This window comes from Coregonus lavaretus, assembly GCF_964263955.1.
Source record: "Coregonus lavaretus genome assembly, chromosome: 13".
Taxonomy (NCBI): domain Eukaryota; kingdom Metazoa; phylum Chordata; class Actinopteri; order Salmoniformes; family Salmonidae; genus Coregonus; species Coregonus lavaretus.
This window is the reverse complement of record NC_140000.1, coordinates 16,647,520-16,671,067: the sequence shown is the minus strand read 5'-3', so window position 1 is coordinate 16,671,067 and position 23,548 is coordinate 16,647,520. Positions and strand designations below refer to the sequence as shown.

General features: G+C 42.7%; 1 protein-coding gene across 1 annotated transcript; it reads right to left on the bottom strand.

Moving 5' to 3' along the window:
* Window positions 1-6,989: 6,989 nt before the first annotated feature.
* On the bottom strand, window positions 6,990-23,153 carry LOC311140689 (pituitary tumor-transforming gene 1 protein-interacting protein-like). The gene is made up of 7 exons (XM_084175866.1): window positions 22,858-23,153; window positions 22,507-22,553; window positions 21,870-21,978; window positions 17,175-17,283; window positions 15,829-15,894; window positions 11,177-11,223; window positions 6,990-8,524 (listed from the first exon to the last, which is right to left on the bottom strand). The coding sequence occupies exons 1-7, from the start codon at window positions 22,967-22,969 to the stop codon at window positions 8,475-8,477; spliced, it is 540 nt and encodes a 179-aa protein (XP_084031992.1). The 5' UTR covers window positions 22,970-23,153; the 3' UTR covers window positions 6,990-8,474.
* Window positions 23,154-23,548: the final 395 nt, after the last annotated feature.

Here is a 23,548-nt window from a genome sequence, read left to right as displayed (position 1 = left end):
CTTGACGGTTGGATTGTAGCAGACAGTATTCTTCACAAAACTGGAGAGAGGAGCACAGAGTTCAAACCAAGGGGTTTTCCGTTCTACTACGCTGTCAAGAAACAGGAAACGTTTATGCTAACGCTTTGGTTTTCAAAAACACATTGGTGTATTCTTCTCAGGTTTTCTTTGTATCCAACTACATTTCTAAAGTCGGAATAGTCCACAAGATGCCGAGTATGACGCTGTAATAAAACATGCGCTGGCTGATTTTCTCTGTTCTCTGTCTGAAACTGAACGGGTTGTTGAGTTCTTTCTTTCTCTCTATCAGTCTCTCTCACTCACCCTCTGCTCTGCTCCCCTGCAATCTGGATGTCATTTTTGGGATTCTCTCTCTCCTGCTTGCGAGAGGAAAGAAAAAAACACATTTCCAGCCGAGCTACAATCCCCGCCCAGGATGCGCAACGATTGGCCAAATAGAACAGGAGATTCTGTGATTTGCCATTGATCGATCAATCATGCTTTTGTACCGCTCAATATTTTTTATTTTTTTTTAAACATTCAAGTGGGCAGGATTCATAGCCCAGGGAGTCTGCAGTTCAGATAAAAGTAACTCACAAAAAGTAAAAGTGTGATGGCCTACTATACTTAAGCAATAAGGCCCGAGGGGGTGTGGTATATTGGCAATATACCACAAACCCCCAAGGTGCTTTATTGCTATTATTAACTGGTTGCAAACATAATTAGAGCAGTTAAAATAAATATTTTGTCATACCCCTGGTATATGGTCTGATATACCACGGCAGTCAGCCAATCAGCATTCAGGGCTCAAACCACCCAGTGTATATTTAAGCAATAAGGCCAGAGGAGGTGTGGTATATGGCCGATATACTGTGGTTTATAAAGTACCCAATTTTCATACTTGAGTAAACGTAAAGATACCTTAATAGAAAATGACTCAACTAAAAGTGAAAGTCACCCAGTAAAATACTACTTGAGTAAAAGTCTAAAAGTATTTGGTTTTAAATATACTTAAGTATCAAAAGTAAATGGATTTGCTAAACTGTACTTAAGTATCAAAAGTAAAAGTACAAATCATTTCAAATTCCTTATATTAAACAAACCAGATGGCACAATTTAATTTTAATTTTAATTGACGGATAGCCAGGGGCACACTCCAACACTCAGACATAATTTACAAACGAAGCATTTGTGTTTAATGAGTCTGCCAGATCAGAGGCAGTAGGGATGACCAGGGATGTACTTTTGGGTGTCAGGGAAAATGTATGGAGTAAAAAGTACATTATTTTCTCTAGGAATGTAGTGAAGTAAAAGTAAAAGTTCGCAAAAATATAAATAGTAAAGTACAGTTACCCCAAAAAACTACTTAAGTAGTACTTTAAAGTAGTTTACCTTAAGTACTTTACACCACTGAGTAAACGTTTAAATAATTTCAAATTCCTTATATAAAGCAAACCAGACGGCATCATTTTTCTTGTTTTTTATTTATTTACGGATAGCCAGGGACATGCTCTAACACTCAGACATCATTTACAAACAACGCATGTGTTGAGTGAGTCCACCAGATCAGAGGCAGTAGGGATGACCAGGGATGTTCTCTTGATAAGTGTGTGAATTAGACAATTTTCCTGTCCTGCTAAGCATTCAAAATGTAACGAGTTCTTTTGGGTGTCAGGGAAAATGTATGGAGTAAAAAGTACATAATTTTCTTTAGGAATGTAGTGAAGTAAAAGTTATCAAAAATATAAATAATAAAGAAAAGTACAGATACCCCCAAAAACTACTTAAGTAGTACTTTCAAGTATTTTCACTTAAGTACTTTACACCACTGCCAATATACCATGGCTAAACCAAATGGTTGGCTACACATGGAGTCATACATTTATTGGATTACATGGAGTCATACATTTTATATATTTCTGCGTCAACTCCAAAGACACAACTGTTTTTCCCACCTAGTCTCCCTTGGTGGTTCAAATCTCCATGGAGGATCTTGAGCGTGCAACTGCAACACATGAGCAGCTGCCTCAGACGAGCCTTGGCACAGAAGTGTCGGGAACAGTCTATTCAACACTGGAGAATCAAACCTGAGACAAAGCTGAGTTCAAACTGTCAATTATGTCAGCGAATGCGGGTGTATAACAGCTGTATTCTCTGATATGTCTGATAGCAGTATCAAGCAGTGGCGACCCATCATTCAGGGTAGAGCCCCACCCGTTTTGAGCCCACCTGTTTAGCTAACAAAACTACATAAAATAAAAAAATTAATGTTTTGTTGTTGCCTGTTTTGCATGTTATTTTGGCATTAATACGTGTCAGATATCACTTTGCAAACAAATTGAAAAAAAAATGTAATTATGTTTTGCTTTCTTGAGTAAGGCAGCTCCAAAATGCAGGTGTTTCAGCCTAGCTCAGTGCTTTCTGTGGTGGAGGGGCAGCTAGCGGAAAATACAGAGCGTAAGCGCTAGTAATCTTCTCTAGTTTCGTCGTGATTGGCTCAGTGTTCTGTCACTCATGGGGAAACTACGTCACCGCAGAATCTACAGGGAGAGCTAGGCAGTTCAAGTTGCTGCCATAGATTTACATTAGAAGTGCCCATCCAAGAAGGCTCAAGGTCATTGACCACAGATAAAATGATGTAAAATCCCATTCTATCTACCGTAGCGTTGATTGGACTGATCATGTCAACATCATACTTTAAAAATCTTAGATAGCAAGCTAGACACGCAGTCATCATCATGAATCACGTCGACAATCTACTGGCAAATCCTTTTCAATCCTTGTCATATGAAGAGAAATTATAGATAAAACGTATCGGTGCTCATCCGCCATTGGACATAAACATTACACAATAAATTGGAAATCGCAAATTCAACAATGAGTAGTTTGGAAGGAATCAGTATTTTGCTTCCCCTGCCTGCTATTCGGTGGAGAGGGTGTGTGGACCAAGTTTGGGTTTAAGGGCCTCTTTTCCAAACTTAAAAGTATATCATCTTGAAGAACAATCTGGCCTTAATGGCCATGTACTCTTATAACCTCCACCCGGCACAGCCAGAAGAGGACTGGCCACCCCACAGAGCCTGGTTCCTCTCTAGGCTTCATCCTAGGTTCCTGCCTTTCTAGGGAGATTTTCCTAGCAACCGCACTTCTACATTTGCATTACTTGCTGTTTGGGGTTTTAGGCTGGGTTTCTGTATAGCACTTTGTGACATCTGCTGATGTAAAAAGGGCTTTATAAATACATTTGATTGATAAACATTCACACGCAACACCATGGGCCAGAAAAGGTTGAATACCTTGGCCATGCTGTCAATCCAGCATGACGTCTGCCGCGTTCAAACAACTGGAAACCATTGGACATAAACATTACACAACAATGAGTGGTTTGGAAGGAATCAGTGGCTAACTGCAAGCATTGCAAAGCAATTACTAGCCTGATATTCAGTGGAGTGTGTGTGTGGTCCCAAGTCTGGGTTTAAGGGTCTATTTTCCAAGCTTAAAAGAATAAACACTCAACATTAGCCATGCTGTCAAATCCAGCATGACGTCTGCCGCGTTCAGAACAACTTGAAACTTGGAACTGGGAAATCTCAGACTTCAGTGAGTTCAAGACAACTGGGAACTCTGGAAAGAATGAGCTCCAACTGGGAAAATACGTTTTGAACGGTCATCCAACTCGTAATTACAAGTCAGGAACTCGGGCCTCTTTCCAGAGCTCCGACCTGAAGATCACTGAAGTATAGACTGATCATTTATTTGTCAGTGGGCAAACATACAAAAGCAGCAGGGGATCAAATACTTTTTTCCCTCACTGTATGTATGATGTAGCTAAGAAAGTAATACTAAGTGTATGTTGTGTAGTAAGCTGTTAGTAGCCCATGTTCCACACCCTAATAATTTGGTCCCTTTCCCCCTCATAACTTAGCTTACTGTTCTGACTTGGTGGTGCACATGTAGCCTATAGCCTGTTTTAGAGAAATGTCATCATCGAATATTGTAAGAGCATTCATTGTCTGCTTATATGCCCCCTTTATTTCTCCTACGGTTCTGACTTGGTGTACAGGGAGAATACTGTAAGAACGGCCCATGTTCTGAATATCTTTTCGCTGTACATTACAAAAGTGCTGAACAAATAGTTATATTGACTACGTCCGCCTTAGCTCGCTCATTAATGTCTTAATCGAAATTACGGATTGCCTCCTATCCGCTCATTGTTCCCTTATGCCATAGTTTGTCAATTGTCAGTAGAAACCACATTTGTTTAAGCAAGTAAGCCATATCAGCCGTTCTTTAAAAAGGCAGTAAATGAAGCTGCATGAACTGTTTCGCTGCCAGACAAGGCTCCGCTGATAGCCAGGTGTAGCGGTGTTAAGGATTCACTCCATGGTGCTGAAAAGAAAGCTCTGCTGTTGGGACAGCTTTATGTAGGCCCTAACAGTTTGTGGGCACCGTTTGTCACTGTTATAGTGCAATTAATGTATTGTTTAGTGTTGTGTTGTGCAGTGGCTTTGCTGGCATGCATCTAAAAACATTTTTTATAGTTTGCCCCACCAATATCTACATGCTAAAATCGCCACTGGTATCAAGTATCACTGATCTTATCTGAATAGAATGAGCAGAGTTATGAAATAAAGTTTAAGACATGGTACACACATTACCTCCTGATGTCAAGGTTTTAAAGCACAGCTGCTCTGTTCTCCAGCCAACTTTCTTTGGGAAACATGCTAGGAATGTGGAGGGGTTTGTCAAGGCCAAGTTGTTTTAATGTACACATACATTCCTCCAGGGAAGGCAGGGTGTCCACTGTCCTGTCCAAATCTGAGCTCCTGCATGGTTCTGACGTTTTTATGACTCAATGGGTTTCATTGTTCAATGAGAACTTCTTCAATACAATTAAACATGATTGTAAAGTATAGCCTGCTCCCAGATCTGTTGGTGCTCTTACCAACCCCATTGCTGTCATTGTCATGTTTGGCATGTCACTGAGTGACAAGGAGTTGGCATGATGGCAATGTAAAGTATGCTACGTATTCCAAATCAATTATGATGGGCTGTCCTGAGCTGAGCTCTGTAATCACGTTCTTTACCAGGGTCAAGACAACACAGACACAGCTGCTCCGGTCTGGGTCGGCCCTGTACATGTGCAAGGGAAATCCTTTGAGGTATTCTTATTCAACGTGTATCCCATATGGGACTACAATGAGTCTATTACACGATGCCACTATTAACAGGTGCACAGCATGCGTGTCCAAGAATCTCTTTATAACTGTTCAATAAAACCAATAAAAGTGATGAGACTCAGATTAATTTATATTTTATTTAATCTGCCTTGGACCACTCCAGAGTGGTAAGGTATCCGCCTTAAAGTGTTTCAAAATCACCTGATTTGACTTCTCCTGCTCAGTATTTTCACCTTTAAAAACGCTGATCTGGTCTGGGTGTTGTCAGTCTGGGTGTTGTCTGTCTGGGTGTTGTCAGTCTGGATGTTGTCTGCATTGCAAATGACTGAACTGAAGATAAGCTTTTCAGGAGATTTGCATGCGCTTGTCCTTGTAGATTCAGACGGTGCACGCGTGCAGAAGCCGCAATAACAAAGCATCGACTAGCATTAGAATTAGATTCCATTTAGATAGCAGTTCGGCCACTAGCCTAACCAAGTGTACACTCTCATATTTCCAACTTTTTTTTAGTTTTTCTGTAGGACTACAGTATACCTTTTTTTACTAACAGCATTATCAAGTCTCTGCAGCTTTTTAAACAAAGTTATAGGGATCCTTCGGGATTTTGGCAATGAGGCCCTTTATCTACTTCCCCCAGAGTCAGATGAACTCGTGGATACCATTTGTATGTCTCGGTGTCCAGTATGAAGGAAGTTAGAGGAAGTTTCGTGAGCCAATGGGAACTCTACTGAACAAAAATATAAACGAAACATGCAAGATTTTACTGAGTTACAGTTCATATAAGGAAATCAATCAATTGAAAAAAATGTATTAGGCCATAATCTACGGATTATACGACTGGGAATACAGATATGCATCTGGTCACAGATACCTTCAAAAAAATAGGCAGGGGTGTGGATCAGAAAACCAGTCAGTATCTGGTGTGACCACCATTTGCCTCATGCAGCACGACACATCTGCTTCGCATAGAGTTGATCAGGCTGTTGATTGTGGCCTGTGGAATGTTTTCCCACTCCTATTGAATGGCTGTGCGAAGTTGCTGGATACTGGAACACGCGGTCTTACACATCGATCCAGAGCATCCCAAACATGCTCAATGGGTGACATGTCTGGTGAGTATGCAGGCCATGGAAGAACTGGGACAATTTCAGCTTCAAGGAATTGTGTACGGATCCTTGCGACATGGGGCCGTGCATTATCATGCTGAAACATGAGGTTATGGCGGCGGATGAATGGCACGACAATGGGCCTCAGAATCTCATCATGGTATCTCTGCATTCAAATTGCCATCAATAAATTTCCATTTTGATCAGTGTGTGCAGCGTATACCTGCCCATACCATAACCCCACCGCCACCACGGGGCACTTTGTTCACAACGTTGACATCAGCAAACCGCTCGCCCACACAACACCATACATGTGGTCTGTGGTTGTAAGGCCGGTTGGACTTACTGCCAAATTCTCTAAAATGATGGTGGAGGCGGCTTATGGTAGAGAAATTAACATTCAATTCTCTGGCAACAGCTCTGGTGGACATTCCTGCAATCAGCATGCCAATTGCACGCTCCCACAACACTTGAGACATCTGTGGCATTGTGTTGTGTGACAAATCTGCACATTTTAGAGTGGCCTTTTATTGTCCCGAGCACAAGGTACACCTGTGTAATGATCATGCTCTTTAATCAGTTAATTGATCTGCCAGACCTGTCAGCTGGATGGATTATCTTAGCAAAGGATAAATGTTCACTAACAGGGATGTGAACAAATTTGTGCACATCATTTGAGAGAAATAAGCTTTTTGTGCATATGGAACATTTCTGGGATCTTTTATTTCAGCTCAAGAAACATGGGACCGACACTTTACATGTTGCGTTTAAACTTTCCATAGTAGCGCTGTCATTAAGATGTCGAATGTCCATACAGGGTATTAAATTGGCTAACATGAGGTCATTATGAGGACAGGCAACACAATCCAGACATCTGGTAGATTGGGGTATGGTTATGAATAAGGAGGGGTGGAGAGGCTGATGAGGTAGACTACATGACCAAAAGTATGTGGACACCTGCTCAAACATCTCATAGAAATATCATGGGCATTAATATGGAGTTGGTCCCCATTTGCTGCTATAACAGCCTCCACTCTTCTGGGAAGGCATTCAACTAGATGTTGGAACATTGCTGCGGGGACTTGCTTCCATTCAGCCACAAGAGCATTTGTGAGGTCGGGCACTGATGTTGGGCGATTAGGCCTGGCTCGCAGTCTGCGTTCCAATTCATCCCAAAGGTTTGATGGGGTTGATGTCAGGGCTCTATGCAGGCCAATCAAGTTCTTCCACACAATTCTCGACAAAGCATTTCTGTATGGACCTCGCTTTGTGCACGGGGGCATTGTCATGCTGAAACAGGAAAGGGCCTTCCCCAAACTGTTGCCACAAAGTTGGAAGCACAGAATCGTCTAGAAAGTCATTGTATGCTGTAACATTAAGATTGACCTTCACTGGAACTAAGGGGCCTAGGCCGAACCATGAAAAACAGCCCCATACCTCCTCCTCCAAACTTTACATTTGGCACTATGCATTCAGGCAGGTAGCGTTCCCCTGGCATCCGCCAAACCCAGATTCATCCGTCGGACTGCCAGATGGTGAAGCGTGATTCGTCATTCCAGAGAACTCCACTGCTCTAGAGTCCAATGGCGGCGAGCTTTACACACCACTCCAGCCGACGCTTGGCAATCTTAGGCTTGTCGTTAACACTTTCAACATTTTACTTTAAATGACAAACATTTCATTAGGAAATGTATCAGAATGAGCAAAGATTATTATGATCTTGGTTTATGAAATATATACAAAGCGCAAAGGTACTCACAGACATTACAATAATTTAAAACAAAGGCTCTTTAAATCAGATTTCACAAAAATACAAAGAAAATGTGCAGAAAGTTAAGAAGCTCCACTCAGTGCCACGTCTCCAACAGCAAACTAAATATTACAGACTTCCTCAAACTTCTAAATCGTGTGACAAACATACAATTTTCTCAAACTTTGAATAATTTTCAATCAGAACCTAAAATGAATGAATAAAAACTGCATTCGATCATTATAGGCAAAGGTTCTGATTTACATGAACCATGATGATAGACAGGTCTTGATGTGTGTGTGTCAGAGTAGGGCGTCTCTGCTCGCTAAGCTAAAACAGTCAGCAGGACAGGACGATAGTCAGCCCAAAGAGGATGGAGCAGAGTAGAGCAGGGCCATCTGAACAACTCTTCTCTTCACTCTCACACAGGTTTCTGGTTTACTCATTTTCAAACTTGCTGTATGGGTGGTCAGAGTCAGGGACAAGACCTGTAAAATCAAATACAGAGAGAGAGAGAAATAAAGGAGGGATGGGGAACATTGAAAAACAGTGATTAGAAGCTGTTGGGTTATGACGGAGGCTGTGTAGGGGTTGTACAGAGGCTGTCTAGAGCATAGAGATCCTATTAAACTACTAGAGGGGCTGTGTCATAAACCTTAAAAGTTCCAGAATGTGGTAAAAATGGCAGCCATATTGGTCAAGGAGAAATCCAAACGAGTCTAATTGTAATGAATGGCGGTAGAGGCATATTCCTGATTTTACATATGCAGGAAAATAAAAGTAAGGGATGTGATATCAGAAATTGTGTAATAGAATTGTCTCCTTAAAATACTGTAATAATTACAAATACAGTTTATATGGGTTTTATACAAATTCTCTGTATAAATAGCCTCTAAAATATATGTAAACAGACCATAAATGTCAAAATGTTTGTTTTCTTGGAAAGCTAATATATGATACAATACCAGTACTTGTTGCATTTACAAGTCCTATCATCAACTGATTTCAGCCAGTGTATGGCTGTGTATTGACTGCATTGTTTGAAAGGAATGTTGGCAAATTGGTAGTTAAGTTAAAACACTATTGGAATCATTCCTCTAAAACTGGAAGGCTAGCTAGCTAACAAACATACAGTGCAGATAAATTCTTCAAATTCATTATTTTACACAATATCTTATCACAGCACTGGCAAACCATGGTTGACCAACTCCCTGACCAAAATGGCTAACATTTATCCCATCATAAGAAGGTTAATGTCCATTCTAGTATTCTATATAGTTCATGGTCCATGGTTGTACAGAGGCTGTCTAGGGGTTGTACAGAGGCTGTGGAGATTATGGGAATGTGGTGCAGGTCACTAGGTCTTGTTTGATCTCTGAGGATTGACTGAGTGAAAGGCGCACACACACACACAGCTTGTTTGAGTAGCAGACAAATGCCAAACGGTCCCTGATGTACATAGACTGCTGTAAGCAGGAGGCATGTGAAGGAGAACGCCATCCATCACTCTGTCATGTTGTCCATACAGAAAATCACAATTGACGTGGAACTGCAAACAATACCACAGAGACATGTTAACACACACACACAGCTCGAGACATGTTAACACACACACACCTCGAGACATGTTAATACACACATCTCGAGACATGTTAACACACACACACACACATCTCGAGACATGTTAACACACACACACACACCTTGAGACATGTTAACACACACACCTCGAGACATGTTAACACACACACTTCTCGAGACATGTTAACGCACACACCTCAAGACATGTTAACACACAGGCACAAGACATACACACACATGAAGGCAATGTATGGAAAAATCTCAAACATTACAACATCAATAACAGAGAAATAGATCGTTTTCACTAGGAATATGGAGCGTTAGAGTTATGCTACCCCCCTCTCACACTTAACCAGAAGCAGATGTCTTTATATACCCCCCCCCCCCCCCCCCTCCCTCCCCCCTCGCTCTCTCTCCAGTCCCAGGGTCAGAGGCCTAGCAGAGGTCACAGTATCAGACCCCAGGGACACTCTGCCCTTTAGGCAGCTGCTTGTCTCATAACTCCCATAATTCCTATAGACTGACTAAGGACTGAAAAATGCCGGTGACTTTCCCAAAATTCCTAGGTTTTCCAGAAACCTCCGTTGGATAATTCCTGGAATCAGGAGGATATAAGCAGGAAGTCCGGGAATCCCACCCGCATTTCGGTCAACGCTGGGACTGACTGCAGTGCTCATATCTCCCATCATTCCTATTCACCCCAGGGAGCCCACTGCCCTATAGACCGCTGCTCATTCCTAGTCACCTCACCTCTCTTCTCCCTCCTCTCTCCTACACTGTCTGGCATACTGAATAAACCAGCTAACAGAGCCTTACGGGTTGTTACAGTATTCAGAATCAAGATATGACCTGAGACCGAGTTGGCCTGTGTTTCTGTATCGATGTTTCAACATGGGGAACTGTGTGTTGTGCTGACCTGTACTAACATGCAGATGGTAATGAGATGCCCAGTATCTGACATCCAAAGTGTGATGCATCGTGTTAGAATTGATTTCGAGAGACTTGAGGTAAAGTAACCAATACGTGGGCTGAGTTGGCTTGTTTGTGACACGTTCACTATGCTGAATAATGCATTAACGTGACCGAGGATGGAAATTCAATAAGCAACACCCTAGAAAATATGGAAATGGATGCCCCTATGGATAGAGGACAATGAATGCTGAATGCTCATCCCATTATGCCTATGTAAAGTACATCAGGTCACAGAGCGGTAAGAGGCTTGTAAATGTACAGTCTCAGAAGACTTTCATATCTGGGGAAGTAGACTAAGGTCATTGGGTCAGATTATATAAGGAGATGTTTCTTGGGTCTAATTGCATAGGAGGTTAGAGGGAGTCAATAGGTTCATATCAGATACAAGATAAATTGCTAGTAAAAAGTTGAGACATACCATTATATACATTTATGTAGTTCTGTCCTTGATCTGTTTTGTATCATGTTTCATGTGGACCCCAGGAAGAGTAGCTGATGCTATGGCAACAGTTAATGTGGATCCTAATAAAATACCTAAAATAGTTATATTAGCCTAACTTCTATAAGTTAAAGAGGGAGATACGTACCATACTTCTTGCGGATGTCATCATGCCTCACCTTCCTCTCCACCTTCCTGTAAGAGTAGAGGACAACGTTTGTCATTTTCTATCACACAGTAACATGACAATAACCAACACTGGAACATATAATAACCCGAGAACAGAAGAACACAGCACAGGATAATAAACATTAGGAAATGAAGGATTCATAAAGTCTTCTCAGTCAGTACTTCTGGGTAATGAATGAGATTGTGAATACAAGCCTCATACTTTTTAAACCAGCAGTCAGTGAGCACTGTTACATTTTACACAATCATACGATTATTGTGGACAGTCAGATGAATTTAATAGTTTGTTTAATACGTTGACATGTTTTGCAAGAAGAACGATTTCCCTAATAATCCTGTTTAAATGGACACATCTGAAATCAGGCTAGCCTACCCGATGGAACTTTTGATAAATGCAGAAAATTACTAATCAAAATAAACATTCTACCACAGTGACCATGTTATTTTTGCTAAGCCTATTTGATTCTGAGTTCGGACATTAAAAGTTTGTATGTGAAAACTATAAGATGCATACTTTCAATTTTCCCAAGCTCACTTCACTCACGCATTAGAGGGAGGCTTGCACTACCGGTGCTGTCACATGCGCAGATCAAATACACTGCTGGAACGCCGATTAAGCTGTTCACATGTCCTAATAATTCAAAAGATTGCTCAGAAGACCAGGTGCTTTAACTTCCATTTTGACCTTCCGCAGAGTAAGGCGTTTACATGACTAATGCCATACTCGGCCTACTGCCATAATCAGTTTAATATCTAATTATGAGTGTGCATGTAAACGTACTCAGTCAGTGGGTGTTTCACACTGACACTTTTAGCACCTCAGCTTTCTCACCAGTGACACTTCACAGTTCCTACACCATACTCCCCAGCCTCCTCAGAGGAGCACCGCTTAATGGAAGAACTTTGGCCAAGCTGCACATACCTTATCAAGCCCACAAAACAGACTGCAGTCACTGCAGTAGTGGAGATATCAAATGCGGTTGTCAAAAGCGATCAATAACAAAAGTGGCATCTACATCTGTCGTCTACAAACAAAAATGGACTCCACCCTCCATCTTGCTGAACGAAGCTGCCATGCCTTAAAGTGGCAGCATTAAGCCTTTAGACATCTGACATTATTTAAGGCAGCTTTAGTGTCATTGTTTACCTCCCCATGGCCCCTGATAGAGGCCCGTAAACAACAAGACGCTGTGTTTTACCCCGGCATGGACAGCAGTAGGTGAAATACGAGCACAGGGCAGGCTGAGGAGCCAGCAGCCCTGCCTGCCACCCGGCCATTGCTTTCCCTTTATGGGTGACACAAAGGAGGCAGGGAGGGGAGGCGGTTGTGATTGTTTTGTTGGCCCCTCAAGGGACGTAAATTAACTGGGTCCCCAGTGCCAGTCCCACACAAAGAAAGACAACAGTGTAAATCAGTCTGGGCTCTTTAATGCCAGGTAGTGATCTGTGGAGCAGCAATCAGTGGAGGAGGCAGGCTGACAACACAGGGAGCAGAGAGGAGCAGAGGCTGTCCTGACCACCATCTGTCACCCCCACCTCCCTCCCTCTCAGCTGACTGACTGACTCCCACATAACCATGCACCAAGGCAACAAGTGGGAGGGGAGGAGGGAGGGAGAGTGACCGGAAGAAATCGGAAGAGAGCGAGAGGGATGAACACAATCTCAAAGACTCAAGTGCACTTTCTAAACTATCTCTGTCTTAGACCTCCCCAAAAATAACCTATTCCCTGTATTATTTCAATGGGACATTTCGAAACATTGAGATACAGTAAGAGTCGGTGGAGTATGGAGCTGGATAGTTAGAGTGGAGCTGTATGGTGGGGCTGTGATGTGGTAACTTATGTCTGTTTAGTTGTTCTGTAGAACGCTCCCCATCTGTGGCACAGATGACAGAGGGCTCAGAGCACTTAGCTGTGCCCTAACCGCTCCATCTCCAGACTCTGGGGATGTGCTGTAATCTCTCTAGAGGGTCCCTCCTCTCCCATGGTGCCTAAAACAGACCTGGGTCCTCTCTGTTCCCATCAGAACAGCAACACTGTCTATGTAGATCAGTACAGTTCCCTCCTCTCCAATGGTGCCTAAAACTGACCTGGGTCCTCTCTGTTCCCATCAGAACAGCAACACTGTCTATGTAGTCAGTACAGGTCCCTCCTCTCCCATGATGCCTAAAACAGACCTGGGTCCTCTCTGTTCCCATCAGAACAGCAACACTGTCTATGTAGATCAGTACAGTTCCCTCCTCTCCCATGGTGCCTAAAACAGACCTGGGTCCTCTCTGTTCCCATCAGAACAGCAACACTGTCTATGTAGTCAGTACAGTTCCCTCCTTCCCATGATGCCTAAAACAGACCTGGGTCCTCTCTGTTCCCATCAGAACAGCAACACTGTCTATGTAGATCAGTACAGTTCCCTCCTCTCCCATGATGCCTAAAACAGACCTGGGTCCTCTCTGTTCCCATCAGAACAGCAACACTGTCTATGTAGTCAGTACAGTTCCCTCCTTCCCATGATGCCTAAAACAGACCTGGGTCCTCTCTGTTCCCATCAGAACAGCAACACTGTCTTTGTAGATCAGTACAGTTCCCTCCTTCCCATGATGCCTAAAACAGACCTGGGTCCTCTCTGTTCCCATCAGAACAGCAACACTGTCTATGTAGATCAGTACAGTTCCCTCCTCTCCCATGATGCCTAAAACAGACCTGGGTCCTCTCTGTTCCCATCAGAACAGCAACACTGTCTATGTAGATCAGTACAGTTCCCTCCTCTCCCATGGTGCCTAAAACAGACCTGGGTCCTCTCTGTTCCCATCAGAACAGCAACACTGTCTATGTAGATCAGTACAGGTCCCTCCTCTCCCATGATGCCTAAAACAGACCTGGGTCCTCTCTGTTCCCATCAGAACAGCAACACTGTCTATGTAGATCAGTACAGTTCCCTCCTCTCCCATGATGCCTAAAACAGACCTGGGTCCTCTCTGTTCCCATCAGAACAGCAACACTGTCTATGTAGATCAGTACAGTTCCCTCCTCTCCCATGGTGCCTAAAACAGACCTGGGTCCTCTCTGTTCCCATCAGAACAGCAACACTGTCTATGTAGTCAGTACAGTTCCCTCCTTCCCATGATGCCTAAAACAGACCTGGGTCCTCTCTGTTCCCATCAGAACAGCAACACTGTCTATGTAGATCAGTACAGTTCCCTCCTCTCCCATGATGCCTAAAACAGACCTGGGTCCTCTCTGTTCCCATCAGAACAGCAACACTGTCTATGTAGATCAGTACAGTTCCCTCCTCTCCCATGATGCCTAAAACAGACCTGGGTCCTCTCTGTTCCCATCAGAACAGCAACACTGTCTATGTAGTCAGTACAGTTCCCTCCTTCCCATGATGCCTAAAACAGACCTGGGTCCTCTCTGTTCCCATCAGAACAGCAACACTGTCTATGTAGATCAGTACAGTTCCCTCCTCTCCCATGATGCCTAAAACAGACCTGGGTCCTCTCTGTTCCCATCAGAACAGCAACACTGTCTATGTAGATCAGTACAGTTCCCTCCTCTCCCATGATGCCTAAAACAGACCTGGGTCCTCTCTGTTCCCATCAGAACAGCAACACTGTCTATGTAGTCAATACAGTTCCCTCCTCTCCCATGGTGCCTAAAACAGACCTGGGTCCTCTCTGTTCCCATCAGAACAGCAACACTGTCTATGTAGATCAGTACAGTTCCCTCCTCTCCCATGGTGCCTAAAACAGACCTGGGTCCTCTCTGTTCCCATCAGAACAGCAACACTGTCTATGTAGTCAGTACACTAACACAGACTATGATGGTTTGAGACACATCAGGAACTGACTGAGTGAGTCTACTCTACATTCCCTGGCTTGAAAGAAGAAAGGTTCACAGAGGCTGGTTTAATTCAGAAACACACACACACAGCGAGACAAGACTCCCCAGTACACCACACACACCATGCAGCACGTGACATGAGAAGCTTACCGTTACCGACTGTCTTTCTGCATGACTGACTGCTCACCACGTTAAACAACTCATCAGGCTATTCTCGGGGGGGGGGGGGGGGGGGGGGGTGGACCAACGGACAGACGACGACTTCCGGACCAGCTTTAGTACACAGTGATTCTGTGTCGGAGGAACTGTGGCTCAGAATCCCATTTCTACCACTACACTACAAGATGTAGTAGCCTGTTCTTTATTCAACACACACTTATGACCTCATTATCAAAGTGCAGCTGCTGAGGACTAAGAACTGGAGTCAGTGATTACAATCCTCTCGGTTGGTGTTTGGGGATACACACAGGCAGACACACACACACAGTATTTCTCATGGGGACGGTGCTCACCAACTGTTCAAATCTCCAACCCTGACAGAGAATGTCTCTATAGATGCTCACCAGCAACAGAGTAGAACACTCTGAATCTGACTAGGTAGCTGTGGGAAGTGCTTTCTAGCATTGAAACGGATACAAGCACCTCACCAAAAATCAAAGCAACTAACAGTGTGGGCTCACACAAATCTTTGTGTTGATAAAATGGAGCATCTTTTAGTAGTGGTTTGAAAGCCAGTGTGAAGCTGAGGGTGTGATAACTAATGAGTCCTTACCGTTCATCAGCACGCTGTCTGAGCTCCTCTCTCCTCCTGGCAAACCTCTCCTCATCTCTGTCTGGCCTGGTGAGACACAGAGACACAGCCAGCGTTACAATCACCTTGAAACATCACGGTCTACAGACCCATAGAGACACACACTAGCACAGATTGGTCTGAGAACACACTTTCCTTGTACAGTATATTTAAGCAGTAAGGCATGAGGGGGTGTGGTATATGGCCATATACTCCGCATTGCGTCGTGCCTAAGAACAGCCCTTAGCCGTGGTATATTGGTCATATACCACAAACCTCCGAGGTGCCTTATTGCTATCATAAACTGGTTACCAACATAATTAGAGCAGGAAAAATAAATGTTTTGTCATACCCGTGGTATACGGTCTGATATACCACGGCTGTCAGCCAATCAGCATTCAGGGCTGGAACCACCCAGTTTATAATATACTTTATTGTCTCCGAGTGGAAATGACACTTGGACAGAATTCCTTGTAAACAATAACACTGCAAGACATTGTTCTTCACTTTGCATAGATCCTGTCTCCTGTTATTCTTTTGCTTGTGTTTTATGCAAAATGTAAGGCTGCTCTTGTGTAAGCTGGGAAAGGTTGAGAGGTTCTGACAGGTGAGAGGTTCTGCTGGCCAGTATGAAAAATGTATGCACTAACTGTAAGTCGCTCTGGATAAGAGCGTCTGCTAAATGACTAAAATGTAAATGTAAATGAAACGAGAGGTGTCATCTCTGTTAATTGGATGTAATCTTAAAATGGAACAAATCATTTTGGCAATATATGCAGATGCATTCCAATGATTGGGAGGTGAGAAATATGAACTGTGTGAGCGTGTCTGTAGTTGAATTTCATATGGGACAGACATGTTTTCTCATCGTCACGGCCTTCATGTCTAGTTAGGATAGATGGTTGACATGCACAGAGCGGCTGCATTTAAAATGGCTGCCAATCAGGGTGTCAGGCCAGCAAGCATTTGATTGACATTTGACGTTCCACTATGTAGTGACAGTTTGTTCTTCCTCCCTCCTAGCATCGCATAACAAGCAGGACTGGATCAGCATCCAGGACTGCACCTACCTGTTTTAATAAAAGGGTATAACCACTGTACATGGATGGTGCACGTTAATAGAGATTTGCATTTTGAATAATTTCATGTTGGATATGAGTAATATCAGCACATTTATGAGGCGTCTGAGGTATTGAAAGACATGGTTAGTGTGGAGGTTTCCTAGGATTATGAACAAGACCGACTGATAAAGCCCTTGCCATTCTATGCAAGTATCCCTTAATATTAGGCTAGAAAGGTCAATTCTGTGACATCACTTCCTGTCTTACCCTGATTGACGTTTCTTGCAGCAACAGCAGCAGCAACAACAGACTGTGATGCTGATGAGGATGGTCCCGCCTAACACTGCCATGGCAATGATCAGGGCCTCGAAGTTCACTGGAACAGAGAAAGGTTCAAAGGTCAAGATATGAACAAATAACAACATGCTTCAAGTTTATTAGACTTTTAAGTGAATTTGAATTTCACACATGTTCACAATACACTATCCTTTATCAAGGATGAAGAGAACATTTCATTATTAATGTGATTATGCATTTATTCTACCAATATGTAGGTATATGACTAATAAACCCATGAGGAATCAAACAGATTCAAATGAGGGGTGCACAGACTGCACTGATACTGATTGGTTGAGAAAGTCAGATATGCAGTATTATTTAATAAGCCTGAGCGGAACCAGCCTGTGATTGAGCGATATGAAAAGCTCAGCTTGGCACTCAGACCCCTTTTCAACAGTGCACATGTGTTAGACAATACTGCCACCTGCTGGTGTGTTTTTGAAATTACAAGTGGGGTTTAATGTCAAGATTTTAGCACTTGCTCGATTTAGTTTGGACAAAAGTAATGTTGGTCAAAAATTGTTGCATAATATTCTTCTTACCTTTGGGTTTTGAATGCATGAGTCACAAGTTGAGAAGGCTTTGTAAACTGATTAGTAACTAGTTTGGACAAAGATGGTTGTTTCCAAAATCTCATGTCATAAAACATTGTATTCCTGATTAAATATGCCAATATTTGTGGCCCAACATTTTTTTCCCAAAAAATATTTGATCTCTTCTTTCATTATTAAAATGATCACAACAACAGTGTGGAAAGTGTGTTATTCCTTAGTATCTAGCCCTGGTATCTAACCCCATGGTTGTGCTCAGAAACCAGCCAGACACCCCATGCTGTTGTCATCTGTGGCCCAGAGGCCTGTGATCAGAGCCCCTGCAGGCAGCTCCAGCAGGCAGCCCCAGTGTGTGTGTGTGTGTGTGTGTGTGTTTGTGGATCAGTCAGTGGGGCAGCTCTTTAATCAACACAGAACAGCCAGAGGGGGCAGGCTGGCTGACTGACATCTGCTAGGCCTGAACAAGCCACGGCCTGTTTACCCCACTACCATCTAGAAGGCGGAGACAGTACAGGTGCATCAAAGCTGGGACCAAGAGCCTGAAAAACAACTTCTATCTCCAGGCCATCAGACTGTTAAATAGTCACCACTACCCGGCCTCCGCCCAGTACCCTGCCCTGAACCTTAGTCACTGTTACTTGCCAGCTACCACACGGTACTCTATCCTACACTTTAAAGACTGCTGCCCTATGTACATAGTCACTGAACACTGGTCACTTTAATAATGTTTACATACTGTTTTAACCACTTTATATGTACTGTATATACTGTATTCTAGTTAAGGCTCATCCTATATAACTACTGCTGTACACACCTTTTCTTTTCATATACTGTCCATACGGTCTATACACACACCTTTATATACATAGATACAGTGCCTTCAGAAAGTATACATACCCCTTTAACTTATTCCACATTTTGTTGTGTTACAGCCTGAATTCAAAATTGATCAAAGATTTTTCTTCTCACCAATCTACACACAATACCCCATAATGACAAAGGGAAACATGCATTTAGACATTTTTGTACTAATATGTTAGAATCACCTTTGGCAGTGATTACAGCTGTGAGTATTTCTGGGTAAGTCTCTAAGAGCTTTGCACACCTGGATTGTACAATATTTGCACATTATTCTTTTTAAAATTCTTCAAGCTCTGTCAAGTTGGTTGTTGATTATTGCTAGACAGCCATTTTCAAGTCTTGCCATAAGATTTAAGCCGATTTAAGTGAAAGCTGTAACTAGGCCTCTTAGGAACGTTCAATGTCGTCTTGGTAAGCAACTCGTGTACACAGAGTGTACAAAACATTAGGAACACCTGCTCTTTCCATGACATAGACTGACCAGGTGAATCCAGGTGAAAGCTATGATCCCTTATTGATGTCACTTGTTAAATTCACTTCAAATCAGTGTAGATGAATGGGAGACAGGATAAAGAAGGATTTTTAAGCCTCGAGACAATTAAGACATGGATTGTGTATGTGTGCCATTCAGAGGGTGAATGGGCAAGACAAAAGACTTGAACAGGGTATGGTAGTAGGTACCAGGAGACCGGTTTGTGTCAAGAACTGCAACACAACAGTTTCCCGTGTGCATCAAGAATGGTCCACCAATCAAAGGACATCAAGCCAACTTGACAACTGTGGGAAGCATTTGAGTCAACATGGGCCAGCATCCCTGTGGAACGCTTTCGACACCTTGTAGAGTCCATGCACAGACGAATTGAGGCTGTTCTGAGGGGAAAAGGGGGTTGTTCCTAATGTTTTAGGAAGGTGTTGTTCTTAATTCTTTCTACACTCAGTGTGTTTTAGGTCATTGTCCTGCTGAAAGGTGAATTCATCTCCCAGTGTCTGGTGGAAAAACAGACAGACAGGTTTTCCTCTAGGATTTTGCCTGTGCTTAGCTCCATTCAGTTTCTTTTTTATTCTGAAAAACTGACCCAGTCCTTAACGATTACAAGCACACCCATAACATGATGCAGCCACCACTATGCTTGAAAATATGGAGAGTGGTACTCAGTAATGTGTTGCACTATATTTGCCCCAAACATAACACTTTGTATTCAGGGCAGAAAGTTAATTGCTTTGCAAAATTTTTTGCAGTATTACTTTGGTGCCTTGTTACAAACACGATGCATGTTCTGGAATATTTTTATTCTGTACAGGCTTCCTTCTTTTCAATCTGTCAATTAGGATAGTATTGTGGAGTAACTCCTGTACAATGTTGTTGATCCATCCTCAGTTCTCTCCTATAACAGCCATTAAACTCTGTAACTGTTTTGTAGTCACCATTGGCCTCATGGTGAAATCCCTGAGCAGTTTCCTTCCGCTCCGGCAACTGAGTTAGAAAGGACACCTGTATCTTTGTAGTGCCTGGGTATATTGATACACCATTCAAAGTGTAATTAATAATTTCACCATGCACAAAGGGATATTCAATGTCTGCTTTTTTTATTTTTACCCATCTACCAATAGCTGCCCTTCTTTGCGAGGCAAACCTCCACGGTTTTTGTGGTTGAATCTGTGTTTGAAATGCACTGCTCGACAGAGACCATACAGATAATTGTATGTGTGGGGTAACGAGATGAGGTAGTCATTCAAAAATCATGTTAAACACTATTACTGCACACAGAGTGAGTCCATGCAACTTATGTGACTTGTTAAGCACATTTCTACTCCTGAACTTATTTAGGCTTGCCATAACAAAGGGGTTGAATACTTATTGACTAAAGACATTTCAGCTTTTCATTTGTAATTATTTTGTCAACATTTCTAAAAACATAATTCCACATTATGGGGTATTGACAAAATCTCAGCCTTTAACAAACACAACCAAATGTAGAAAAAGTAAAGTGGTGTGAATACTTTCTCAATGGCCCGTTTATTAGGTACACCACCCAGTTCACGAAAATGATTAGCTCCTACAGACAGTGAGTCACGTGGCCGTGGCTTGCTATATAAAGCAGGCAGACAGAGGCATTCAGTTACTGTTTGAACGTTAGAATGGGCAAAACGAGTGACTTTGAGCTTGGTATGATCGTCGGTGCCAGGCACGGCGGTTCCAGTAGCTCAGAAACCGCCAGCCTCCTGGGCTTTACACTCACAGCAGTGTCTAGGGTTTACCGAGAGTGGTGCGACAAACAAAAAAACATCCAGTCAGCGGTAGTCCTGTGGGCGAAAACAGCTCGTTGATGATTGGTCAAAGGAGAATGGCAAGAATCGTGCAAGCTAACAGGCAGGCCACAAACAGGCAAATAACGGCGCGGTTCAAAAGTGGTGTGCAGAACTCGTCGGTCTTCGTCACGGATGGGCTATTGCAGCAGACGACCACACCAGGTTCCACTCCTATCAGCTAAAAACAAGAAGAAGCGGCACCAGTGGGCACACAATCAGTCCATGGCCCAATCCTGCCTGGTGTCAACGGTACAGGCTGGTGGTGGTGGTGGTGTAATGGTTAGAGGAATGTTTCCCTTGATACCAATTGAGCAACGTTTGAACACCACACCATGTAGAATCCATGCTCCGAAGAATTCAGGCTGTTCTGGATGCAAAGGGGGTTCCAACCCAGTACTAATAAACTGGCCACAGGGTGAATATATTTATATTCCAGACTCGGACATTGCTCATTCTGATATTTCTTCATTTTGTGGGATTTGTGTGTATTGTTAGGTATTACTGCACTTTTGGAACTAGAAACATAAGCATTTCACTGCAGCTGCAATAAAATCAGCAAAATAAGTGTACGCGACCAATACAATTTGAACTATGCCAACAAGGCTCCACCATTCACAATCAGATGTACTAATATGTATTACATCTGATTGTTGCTATATTGACCTGAACAGACAATCAACTAAGCATGTGGCCCTCCAAGGGCTGATGTGGGTACAGCGCAGGCTTTTGTTCTGGCAAAGTAGTAACACACTTGATTCTACTAATCCATGTCTAAATCAAACACTACATTAAGTTATTTAGTACAATCAGGTGTGTTCTTGCTTGGGTGGGACTAACGCCTGCACCCACATCAGGAGGTCTAATGGGAGGTCCCATCGTGTAAAAATTTAATTTAACTCACCCCAACACACTCCCCATCGTGCCTGTGACAGTTTACACACTGCAGGTGGAGGCAGAATGTAGCTCACTGGGTAGTCTGTGCACGTGCCATTGGTCATGCACCACAGGCACTGAGAAAAGACAAGACACTCATCATTAGCCTATCACAACATTAATTTTGCCCTAGTTGGCTGTACCTTTACCAAAACTCCAGTATTTTTCCTTCATAGATTGTTTTCCATCTTCTTTTTAAATAGGGAGCGAATTTGTTTTCAGCATTTTTATTTCCATGACTGATCAAAACTTATTTTCTCATGGCTCTCTTGTCCCTCTGCAGCAGACACATGGTGCGCAATATGTTTGGAACAACGGAACGCAATACATATGGAATAATGAGAATCACAATACAAATCATATCGGCATTAAGTATCGTGATAATATCGTATGGTGCCGTCCCTGGCAATTCCCAGCCCTAATTTCTATAGAGTAATTTAAATCGATTCAGACATTAGTTTCAATGATGTGACCCTTGTATAAAATTGTACAAATTGACAAAAATATATATATTTTGTTTTATTGAACATAGCCTGAGTGATCGTAGGCAAGGCGATAATGTATATGTTTTACAAATAAGAAGTGTTACATAATATTCTGCTTACCTTTGGATTTTGAATGCATGAGTCACAAGTTGAGAACGCTTTGCAAACTGAAATGAAAGGAAATGTGTGTTCTTATTTGCATTCAGTAAGTCTTAGCTGTGCCCCGCAAAAAAAATCGGCTAAATCGCCAGACTAGTTTTGCATGTCACACCAACTCAAAGTTGTTGATTTTTACTAACCTAGCAAGTTAACGTTAGCTGATGACGCATTTCAGTTCTAGTTAGCTAGCTAGCCATCGAGACATTGCAAGCGACATCATGCAAACAAACCAAAAAATGAAACGAGTAATGCCAATACTGAATCATGCTGTTGATACATTTCGTTACCAAAAATTGAGGAACAGTATCTTACAAATCGATGGCGTTGGCGTAGTAGTCTGACATCCTGCTCGGCTAACGAGGACACAGGCAACGGCCACAACAACAAGCATTGAGCTCATGATTCCACTCTCTGTTTTATTCATGTTATGATGCTGTTTTGAATTACTCTATCTAGCTACACCTTTTACTTTCTAAAGCAAGTAAAAACGTAACTCCTGAAGTTGCCAAGAGCTAGCTAGTTTATAATCTAAACAAACGACGGAGTTACTTCCTGGTTCTCCTCCAGGTTGAAGATACTTTTCATAAAAGGATGAAAAAGCACATACTGACACCTACTGCACTGCAGGGCGCAGTACAATCGAGAGTGCTCACATTATCCACCAGGTGGCCGTACAACACCATCAGTCTGGTACCTGCAGAGGAAAAAAATATGAAGTGCATTTCCATTGTCACAGAAATAGTAAGTGTATCAAACCAGTTTCCCATTGAGATCTCACGAGGGTGAGGTCTCATTTCCGTCGTCAGATTTAATATGATTCTATGTGGTTAGACTCCATGCCAATAAAGCCTTTTGGATGTAATTTCATTAAGATAGATAAATGTCATATGTATCTAATTTGAGTCTATTCTGGGTGACCTTCCCACCTTGCATCTGGCCACTGACGCATTCACCACGGTGGTGAATTAACAGGTTAACTGTCGGTCCCACCTCATGGTGGTAA